Source organism: Pseudogymnoascus destructans (genome assembly GCF_001641265.1).
Source record: "Pseudogymnoascus destructans isolate 20631-21 unplaced genomic scaffold scaffold_11, whole genome shotgun sequence".
Taxonomy (NCBI): domain Eukaryota; kingdom Fungi; phylum Ascomycota; class Leotiomycetes; order Thelebolales; family Thelebolaceae; genus Pseudogymnoascus; species Pseudogymnoascus destructans.
In genome coordinates this window covers 227,346-238,899 of record NW_020167530.1, presented here as the reverse complement: position 1 = coordinate 238,899, position 11,554 = coordinate 227,346, and the positions used below count along the sequence as shown (strand labels likewise).

At 46.3% G+C, this 11,554-nt stretch overlaps 1 protein-coding gene across 1 annotated transcript; it reads left to right on the top strand.

Annotated features, from left to right (window-relative positions):
* Positions 1–6,464: 6,464 nt before the first annotated feature.
* VC83_04912 (uncharacterized protein) lies at positions 6,465–8,756 on the top strand. The gene is made up of 3 exons (XM_024468538.1): positions 6,465–6,709; positions 6,759–6,856; positions 6,909–8,756. Exons 1-3 carry the CDS (start codon positions 6,625–6,627, stop codon positions 8,397–8,399), a joined length of 1,674 nt encoding a protein of 557 aa, XP_024323957.1. The 5' UTR covers positions 6,465–6,624; the 3' UTR covers positions 8,400–8,756.
* The last annotated feature ends 2,798 nt before the right edge of the window (positions 8,757–11,554 follow it).

The following is an 11,554-nucleotide window of genomic DNA, read 5'->3' as shown; positions in this document are numbered from 1 at the left end:
GTTGCTTTGTGTGTAAGCTGGTACCTCGTATAAGTGGTGCTCAAAGTGTAACGCTGACTTGTAAACGATAGAAGACACAGAGGTTTCTTGCGTAAGGTTGACTTGACAGAGGAGGCAGGGGATTAGACACAAAGGCTTTCCAAGTAACACGTTACAGTATTGTAAAGAATACTATATTGAGTTGAGCACGAAGCTTCTATCTAAGGAAATACTATCTACTTATATAGTGGCGTCGTGCCTCATGGGTAATCTGGATAGTTGGCGGATAGCTAGATATTCAGGATAGTTCGTGAATAGCTCAACTATCCAATATCCACTAGTTTCTGCAACTATCCATTAGCCCCGTCACATGGCAGCCTACCCCGCTTGCCCCCTTGTGACTCACACGTCACGTTACTAGGCCCTGTTCCTGTAACCATGATGTCACATTACCGTAGCCGTAACACGAAACTCCTAACTAAGAAAATACTATCTACTTATATAGTGGTGTCGTGCCTTACTGATCCTGTCTAGTCTATAGACTATGTAGTATCAGTTGTGTCCTGTGACCTCCTCGTAACTCACAGATCCTGTCTGATCTATAGACTATGTAGGATCAGTCATGTGGTCCTAGTCTCATGACTGTTTCATGACTCATACATGACCCATGACCGTAGCCTTTCCTAACTCACATATTCCTTGACTTAGCACTGAAGTTAGGGTGAGCTGTAACAACTGTGAGGAACTGTAGGAACTGTGTGAGTTCTAACAGTTCCTATAGGTCCACCCTAAGGAACTGTAGGAACTGTACAACTTCCAACAGTTCTCACAGTTCCATTCTAAGGATCACGTGGGGTCCTGTGGTGTGACTCACTTGGCTAGTAGTTCTCCTAAGAGCCTTCCTGCCCCTAGAGGTAGCCTTAGAGGCAGTTAGGAGAAGGGAAATTTTATGCCGCTTAGGTTCCTGAACCTCCTCTAACTTGTCTAAGGATTTTAGACCATGACATAGCATCTTAACACTTTGGGTTTCAAGAGCTTTGTGCTGTTTGCGAAGATGCATGTAACAGGCATATACTTCTTAAGCGCAGAGGTGAGCCTCATGTTCCTAAGATGCTGCCGCTTCCTCTTTGGCCTTAAGACACTCTTCCTCTTTACAAAGCTTCTCCTAATCAGTAGGAGAAGGGGCGTAAGCATTGCATTTGGAATTGCAACAAGTAGATTTGCTATAATGATGATTACTAGCAACAATGATACAAGATCATTTGTTCTGAAGACAGCTAGAACATAGCGACATTAGGTTGCTGTTCTTTTCGAGCAATTAAGTAGGAATTACCCTACTTAAGTAACTAGTGATTTCCTTAATGCAAGACCTAAGAGTCCTTTAGGAGGGGGACCTAGTGTTACGGCTACTATAATGTGACATTAGTTATAGGGCTATTAGGGCTAGGCTCTAATAATGTGACTTATAAGTCACAAGGCTAGCGGGGCTAGGCTGTAGCATGACTAGGCTAGTGGATAGTTGCAGAAACTAGTGGATATTTAATAGTTAAGCTATCTATCAACTATCTAGACTATCTATAAGGCATGACACCACTATATAAGTAGATAGTATTCCCTTAGATAGGAGCTTCATGCTCAACTTAATATAGTATTCTTTACAATACTATAATGTGTTACTTAGAAAGCCTTTGTGTTTAATCCCCTGCCTCCTCTGTCAAGTCAACCTTACGTAAGAAACCTCTATGTCTTCTATCATTTAGAAGTTAGCGTTATACAACAGGTAAGTTATTAGAGACGAAATCAATAGAAGATTATCAACAGCTTTGTGATGAAATCATTAGTAAGTTTTGTATATAACGTGCATGTATAACGAAAGTGCCAAACAAGCGAAAGTGCCAAAATATCGCGACTACCCCATAAGAATTGCAATAAATCCACCACAACAATATAAATTAATTAAAACTACTCGGAGTCCTCTTCCTCAGAGGTGTCTATTACAATCTGACACGTGCGCGCATTGTGCCCAGTCTCACCACACTTGACACAGCGACGTGCATGGGTTTCTTCCCTTGGCTTCCGACCACTACTTGCCCTTATTTCTTGCTCTACTTGCTGCACAACGTCCCTCTCGTCCTGTAGCTCCTGTGCTACCTGTTGACTAAGTGATCCTCCTTGCTGTAGTCATGTTTTTTTAGCTCTCCGGCGCTTGCTTAGCACTTCATTTGCCTGTCGCAGGTTTTGGTTCTCTGCTTTTAACAATGCTAATTGATGCATTATTTGCGATGCACCCTTTGTAAACTGGTCAACAGCTGCATAGATTGAGGTTGGAGAGCTATTTTGATGATGCGCAATTCGGTTTTTAATGAAAGTAGACTGTGATACAGCTTCAGTTGGGTTATTTGGTGTCTGAGAAACCCATGGTTGAGCGGTGTTTGGGTGAGAGGTTGGAGGTGTTGGCGTCTTAAACCTAAGGTCAAGTGTAGATATTACACTCTCAGGGCTAAATGGAAGAAGCCCAGCACCTCGGAACCCTCCCTGAATATTGCTTTCTGTCATTGCAATGTTAAATGCAGCGTGGAAGGTAGGAAAGAAGTCATCCTTAGTAATGTGAATAATATGAGCCCGCATCATATCTTCAATTTGCCGACCGTAAGCTCTCTTTAATGGGCCAAAACAGCCAACATCAAGTGGTTGGAGTATATGGGAAGAGTGAGCAGGCATACAAAGCGTAATAATATTGTGTTCTTTGCAGTACTCCTCAAACTTGTCTGAGTGGTGGCTCTCATGACCATCAAGGACTAACAAGTGATAACCACCAACACTCCGGTGCTTTGTGTGCTTCTCAAAATGCTGAATCCAATCCATACCTCTCTCGTTTGTAGTCCAGCCATTTGCAGTAACAGCGATTACCCAATCTGCTGGAAATCCGCTATTCTCATACCAAGATGCAAGGTGGTTTTTACCTGCCACAATGACAAATGGCGGCACTGCCCAACCTTGAGAACTAACGCCTTGGATTACTGTAACCCATTCCCGATTGCCAGGCTGCACCTTTTTTGCCTTTGCCCGCCCATATGAGCTCATTACTACCGTTGCGCTTGAGATGACGCCCATCATAAACCCAGTCTCATCAAAGTTGTAGATATCTGCATTGTTGATGCCATACTTTAGAATTGTGTTCCATACAAGCTCAAACCAGCCACGAATGACTTCTGGATCTTCGCACTTAGCCCTCTGGTAGTCGTATTTTCGCTGGAAGCGTGTCCGGAGCTCTACATGGCGCTTAACAAAGTTTGAAGCCCAACGTGACCCGACGCGTGGCGCGTCGCGTGTTGCAAGTAGTCGATTTGCCATATCTTCAACAATAGACAACTGAGGAGGGAACCCTTTAGCAGCTAAGTCAAGTATATACTGAACAAGAACTGATTCCTCTAGGTTACTTAATTTCTGTAAGTTGGCTTGGATATCGCGTCGTGAAGGTACGGCTTGTAAATGGTGACGTAGCTTGCGGTGGTCTACGGAATAGATCCTAGCTGCAACTTGAAGGCGCAAATTTGGGTCGCTTTGCATAGCTTGGATAGCTAGCACTAATTTGCTTTCATAATTTTTATGGCGCATGTTTTGTTGTGGAGGAATTTAACATTTAGTTGGGGGGGTTGGTCACCGCATGATTTTGGCACTTTCGCTTGTTTGGCACTTTCGTTATACATGCACGTTATTTATAATGCATTACTAATGTATTAGCATCTCTAAATGCAACTCTAGCTATTCCATAATTGGCAACTCATAAAAAAAACTCCCTATTATTGCAGCTGGATTAAATTGCTACTGTTCTAAGATAGATCTAGCTCTTTTTGAGCGTACTTAACATACAAATGCAGTTGAACAAACTCATTTTAAAACAGGGTCCTTTGGTAAAAGCTTACATTATTAAAGGCAGTTAAGATGTAAGTTTATAATATATTCGTAATGTATTACTAATGTATTATAGGGGTGAAATTGTTGATAAATGAGATATTAATCAATACCTAGCTAAGGTCTAACATGGAGTTCATACTTCATGGCATGCAGGGGCTTTGTCAGCATGCTTTAGGCTTGGTGATAAGTAAGTTAGGAAGTTAACGTACATGTATAGCGAAAGCGCCAAACAAGCGAAAGCGCCAAAATGATGCGGTGACCAAACCCCCCAACTAAATGTTAAATTCCTCAACAACAAAACATGCCCCATAAAAACGATGAAAGCCAATTAGTGCTAGCTATACAGGCTATGCAAAGCGACCCAAAGTTACGCCTTCGAGTTGCTGCTAGGATCTATTCTGTGGACCACCGCAAGCTAGGTCATCGTCTAGAAGGTGTACCTTCACGACGCGATATCCAAGCCAACTCATGGAAATTAACTAACCTAGAGGAGTCCGTCCTTGTTCAGTATATACTCGACCTAGCTGCCAAAGGGTTTCCTCCTCGGCTGTCTGTTGTTGAAGATATGGCAAGTCGACTACTTGCAACACGCGACGCGTCACGCGTTGGGTCGCGTTGGGCTTCAAACTTTGTTAAGCGGCATGTAGAGCTCCAGACACGCTTTCAGCGCAAATACGACTACCAGAGGGCTAAGTGCGAAGATCCAGAAGTTATTAATGGCTGGTTTGAGCTTGTGCGTAACACAATTGCAAAATATGGTATCGATGAAGCAGATATCTACAACTTTGATGAGACTGGGTTTATGATGGGCGTTATCTCAACTGCTATGGTTGTAACAAGCTCAGACGGGCGGGCAAAAGCAAAGAAGGTACAGCCTGGTAATCGGGAATGGGTTACAGTAATCCAAGGCGTTAGTTCTCAAGGTTGGGCAGTACCACCATTTATCATTGTTGCAGGCAAAAACCACCTTACATCTTGGTATGAGAATAGTGGATTTTCAAGCGATTGGGTGATTTCTGTTACTGAAAATGGCTGGACTACAAACGAGAGAGGCATGGATTGGATTCAGCACTTTGAGAAGCATACAAAGGCCCAGAGTGTTGGTGGTTATCGCTTGTTAGTCCTTGATGGTCATGAGAGCCACCACTCAGATGAGTTTGAGGAGTACTGCAAGGAACACAACATTATTACGCTTTGTATGCCTGCTCACTCTTCTCATCTACTCCAGCCACTTGATGTTGGCTGTTTCGGCCCGTTAAAGCAGGCCTATGGTCGGCAAATTGAAGATATGATGCAGGCTCATATTTCTCATATTACAAAGGATGACTTCTTTCCTGCCTTCCACGCTGCATTTAACACTACAATGACGGAAAGTAACATTCGAGGCGGGTTTCGAGGGGCAGGGCTTCTTCCATTTGACCCTGAGAGAGTGATATCTACACTTGATCTTAAGTTAAGGACACCAACGCCTCCAAGCTCCCGCCCAGGTACTGCTCAACCTTGGGTTTCTCAGACACCAAACAACCCAATTGAAGCTATGTCACAGTCTACATTTATTAAAACTCGGATTTCACGCCATCAAAATAGCTCTCCAACCTCAATCTATGCAGCTGTTAACCAGTTTACAAAGGGTGCATCGCAAATAATGCATCAATTAGCACTGCTAAAGGGAGAGAACCAAAACCTACGACAGGCAAATGAAGTACTAAGCAAGCGCCGGAGAGCTAGGAAAACACGACTACAGCAAGGAGGATCACTTAGTCAACAAGGGGCGCAAGAGCACAGGATGAGAGGGATGTTGTGCAGCAGGTAGAGCAGGAAATAAGGGCAAGCCGTGGTCGGAAGCCAAGGGAAGAAACCCGTGCCCGTCGCTGTGGCAAGTGTGGTGAGACTGGGCACAATGCGCGCACGTGTCAGATTGTAATAGACACCTCTGAGGAAGAGGACTCCGAGTAGTTTCAATTGATTTCTAATGTTGTGGTAGATTTATCGCAATGTTTGTCGTGAGGGTAGATAATTTTGGCGCTTTCGCTTGTTTGGCGCTTTCGCTATACATGTACGTTATATTAACTTTGAAATATGTTAATAATATATTAGGATCCCGAAAGCATCAGAGGACATCTACTTGAGGTGAAGACTTAGGTCTAAGTCTTACTTAACAAGACGAATTAGAGGTTCTATCACAAGCATCATCTTCTAGCTATTCTAGACCCTCGGCGTTCTAGTTCATGCCAAAGTAGGTGCCGTTTAAGCGAGCCTTGGCAATTCATCTTGAGTTTATCCTAGGGTTCCCCCTGACCTGTATCCTGCTCACGGTGGCTCGGTTAGTATAAAAGTAGGGTGATCGGTGATTCTGACCTAACCCTTGCATTCAGCCCGACCTACTACCTGCTAATAGCTTCGCCGATCACCCCACTTTTACACTAACTGAGCCTTGGCAATTTACCTTGAGTATATCCTAGGCGTAGAACCAAGCTTAGGGGCAGGATGGGCATGGGGTTGGGCAATTCCAGGGGCAAACGGAGTGCCCACCTTGGCCTACAAATAGATGGCGTAGGCCCGGTAGATAGCTCTTCAATCCAGTCTATTCCTACTGCCTATTACTGCCTACTGTAGTATACTATAATTACTCCTATTCCGGTGAAGCGTTACTGTACGCATCAAAAAGTTAGAACTCAGCTCGGCCAAGATCACGAGTTCCTTAATAGGCGCACGGCCGCATTTGCAATGATGCTTTTCAGAGCACTCCTGATGCTCTCCCTCCTGGTTCTTGGGGTGCTTGGGCTGAGGGTTCCTAGGTCGCCTGATAAGAGTAAGTTCTGTTAAATTCGTCAACAGGATTGATATCTAAATGATTCCAGAAGTGAATGATACGTTTCCTGATCTTTTGGATGCTGGTACCGATGATCTGATGAAAGGGCTGAAGCAGAAGCATTTCACCAGTGTTGATCTTGTCAAGGTACTAAATGATCCCCTGGTTCTTGGCAATATCTCTTGACTAACAACTCCAGGCTTACCTTAAACGCATCCAGGAAGTTCAGCCGCAACTCCATGCAGTCACGGAGATAAATCCAGATGCCATTTCTATTGCGCAGACTCTCGATGCTGAGAGGGCCCAGGGTAAACTTCGAAGCGCCCTTCATGGCCTCCCAATGCTAGTCAAGGACAACATCGCCACCAATGACAAGATGAACAACTCAGCCGGTTCCTTCGCCCTCCTTGGTGCAAAGGTTCCGCGGGATTCAACCGTGGTTGCTAAACTCAAAGCCGCTGGCGTCATCATCCTCGGCAAATCCAGCATGTCCGAGTGGGCCAACTTCCGTTCTGGCTCTGGGAATGCCTGCAACGGCTGGAGCGCCTATGGTGGGCAGGTGCTTGGTGCGTATGCTACGGGCCAAGACCCGAGCGGGAGCTCGAGTGGAAGCGCTGTCGGGGCGTCCCTTGGACTGGCCTTTGCGACGCTCGGGACCGAAACAGGCGGCAGCATCATCTCCCCCGGCAGCGTCAACAACGCCGTCGGAATCAAGCCGACTGTAGGCCTCACATCGCGCTCCCTTGTCATCCCCATCAGCGAGCGTCAGGACACCATCGGGCCCCTCGCTCGCACAGTCACCGACGCAGCCCATGTTCTCAACATCATCGCTGGTAAAGACCCTAGCGACTCGTACACCAACGCGCAGCCGTTCTCCCAACCCCCCAACTACACCAAATCCCTGAAAAAGAACAGCCTGAAGGGAAAGCGTATCGGCATCCCGCGTAACGCCTTTCTGCCCACCGGGGATTCCAACTTCGACGCACCCATCATGGCTGCCTTCGAGGCCGCCATCATGGAACTTAAAGCTGCTGGCGCAACCATCATCGACAACGCCAACTTCTCGCAGTGGGAGGAGTACTACAACTCCTCCGTCACCTCCTACGGCGCCGTCAAAACTGTCGTCGCCGTCGACTTCATCACCAACCTCCCGCAGTACTTCACCCAACTGACCACGAACCCAAACAACATCACCTCCCTCAGGGCGCTGCGCGACTTCACGCAGCACGACCCGCGCGAGAACTTCCCCACTCGCAACACTGATATCTTTGACGCAGCGCTAACTATAACCGGAGATAATACAGCGCCAGGCTTCCAGGCTTTGGCGAACCAGACACACGCGTGGGGGACGTCTGGCGGGGTGACGGGGGCGCTGGACACGTACCGGCTGGACGCGCTGGTGATGCCGAGCATGTACGCCCCATGGGTGCCGGCGCTGGCGGGCCTGCCGATAGTGACGGTCCCTATGGGAAAGTATCCCGCTGGGACGCAGGTGCAGCGGCTAGGAGCGTGTGGGTTGGTGGCGGTGGCTCCGAATGTGCCGATTGGGCTGTCTTTTTTGGGGGCGGCGTGGAGTGAGGAGGCGCTTATCGGGTGTGCATTTGCATATGAGCAACGCACGTTGGTGAGGGAGAAGGTGAGGCCGATTGTGGTGCCGAGGACGCAATTGGAGGATGTGGTGGATCAATAGCGGCATGGATGAGATGAGGACTTGGCTGGTAGCACAAAACCACACCTGCATTACATAGCTTGGTGTAGGAGATATAAAAGCGCAACATCCCCCACGCATATTCAAGGCTGCGTCTCTCGTCACCTTTCCCCGTCTGCAGCCACAAAAACTTAGGCACCTCTCCGGCTTGTTGCCAACACCACGTGCGATCAACCCCTTCGGTGCTGTGATGAAAGACTGATAAAAGATGTGCATTTATTGCACAGTTTGCGCTGTCGATCACAGTTCGCTGGACATCATGTTGTCACTCGGTCGGTGGCGGTCGGATTGGGGAAGCCGTGGATGGTGGGGGGATGGTCCGGGGGTCATAGAATGCAGGGATTCTCGGATTCTCTACCCACACGCTGCTCCCTGGCAACTTGGGCACAGACCCCAAGTCTGTGCGAATAGTGTCGCCGGTACAGCTGGTTAGCGGGGTAAGGCTGACACTTGTTGGAACTGCGTTCCGTATACCAATTGTGGATATATAGGGGCTTCGCCTCCCGTAGTTTCCCAATCAAGTCGTCAAACTCCAAATATGTGCTCAACAACACTGATAGGTGTTCTGGAGTAATGTCGCGCTGCAGCCAATTTCACGGCTGAGAAAGGCGGACTGTGTTTCTCTCTGTGATTCTGTGATTCTGTGCTTCTGTGCTTCTGTGCTTCTGTGCTTCTGTGCTTCTGTGCTTCTCTGTGAGAGTGTAAGAAGGCTTGTGGAATGGCCCCGTCTTAACAGATATCTGGCGAGGGTGTGGTGCAGAGATAGTAGGAGGTGATACTCTATCATGGCGCCATATTGAGATTCCCAAACCAGACCTATCGACGACGATGAGCGGGAAGCTAGTTGTCGCGGGGCTGTACAAGGCGCATGAATTTGCGCACAACCTTAGCCTCATCTAGGTATATGGGCGACGAGGCAACCACATCGCTTCAGTTCGACGGGCTCGGCGGGTTACACTGGTGCACGTCTGGAGTGTCGCCGCTCTTGTTGAAAACAGCCCTAGGCGCTTGGCACTAGAATCGCCGGCTTCACCGGCGATCACTAAACCGCTCCCCCGACATCGGTGCAAGGATATCAGAACCCTGTATCATATTAGTAAGATCTCTGTATTATATTAGGTTTAGTGGTTAGCATCAATGAAGCACGTGTCAGATTGCAACAGACATATCCAAGGAAGAGTACTCTGAGTAGTTTCAATTGATTTCTATTGTTGTGGTGGATTTATTGGAAATAAAGGAAAGATTTATTTCAAGTATACTATGTGACGGCAAGCGGGGCGCGGTTTTCAGTGTTCTGGCTCGCCTCAGTTTAGCGCCTCTACTGTCATACTGACATTCGTTGCACTCAGTTTGCTATCAAACTCAAGAGCAAACTTAGAAATCTCCTCCTCAACTACAAGTCACTATACATATTTTGGCATACTACTCAACGATTGCTACAACCCTCTATGATTCATTACACGTCATTGCTCCTTAGTTACTGGGCTGATATGACCACATAGCATATCTCTACAACCCTCTATGATTCATTACATGACATCACTCCTTAGTTACTGGGCTAATACTACACATGACATATCTCTATCAACTAGAGGCCTAGGAACATGAACGATAGCTCCAAAAGCTTCTACAACCATCTATGATTCATTACACGTCATCGCTCCTTAGTTACCTACAAGATTGGTTAAGTTATGACATAATCTGTCTATAGGGGTACTCTGACCTTGGACCTCCTTTCACTTCCTATAGGCTAGGAACCTAGGAGATGGTTCTATGGGATTCTCTTATATCGACTACAGTTACCAAGCCTGGTTAGTTATGGAAAGTCTTGGAAAATGAGAGAACTACACTCCTTTAGCATAAATAGGATTGCTATTTCCTTAAGAAAGGGCAAGCAGACAATACAGTAAATCGACTATCACATACTTCCATGTCTTTTCCAAGCTTCCAAGCATTGATCTTGTTACTCCTTGTTTCTGAAAAGTCAGTGAGGTGCTAACCTCTGACTTATCCCTGAGTTCTCAGACTTAACATTTGTTACAACTTGTCTAAACCACTCCACTACATCATACACTTGATTGCTGCATTGTGGAATAGTCTAAGCTACGACCCTTTGGCTCTGTTTCCTAAGACAGTGTGTTGTCTTAGTAAAATTAATCCCCTTCCTTGGGTGGCTAGATTCTCACATCTGGTGCACCCACCATTACACCTTGTCTGCTTCAAGCTTCAACTATTTCTATAGCAGCACTTCGATACTACAATGGATGACCAAGCTCCTACAACTACTGCTGAACAGCAGATGCAACAACTGTTTGCCTTTATACAAACTATAGCAAACAAACTTGAGAATTTGGAAAACACCTTTCAAGCCAACACTTCAGGAACACAATCTTCAACTCAGACACATCATACAGAGCTTCCCACAGCTCCTCTGGCTATGTCAGGTACCCCAGGTGCAATTCCTAAAGTGCAAACACCAGATTTATACCATGGAGACAGGAGGAAGTTGAAGGGATTTCTTATGCAACTGGACATCTACTTCACCCTCCGGCCTCATCAGTTCACCTCAGACATTCAGAAGATCTATTTTGCTGCCAGCTACCTCCATGGATCTGCATTCAACTTCTTTGAGCCATATCTTAGAAGACTTAGTAGCAATAACCAAAATACGACTTCACCTTTGATTACCTCTTATGACCAGTTTCAAGAGGAACTTACCAGGACCTTTGGAGACATCAACGAAACTGCTACAGCAGATAGAGAGCTACAGAAGCTACGTCAAAAGACCTCTGCTGCTCAGTATACAACAGAATTTAGGAGAATCATTTCTCACTTGACTTGGAATGAAGAAGCCTTAGTCTTCACTTACTACCAAGGGCTCAAGAGCTCTATTAAGGATAAACTCAGCAAAAAAGAACGCCCTACAACACTTCAAACACTTATAGAGAAAGCTGTCAGACTTGATGATAGGCTTTTTGAAAGAAGAAAGGAGAAGAACCAAGACTGGCATCCAACAAAAAATTTCAACAATTACACCTCTACACCAACTGCTAAGGACTCGGCACCTGAATCTGTGGACTTATACGCCTCTATAAAGAGATCTACAAAAAATCCAGCACCTCAGCCTACAAGAAACC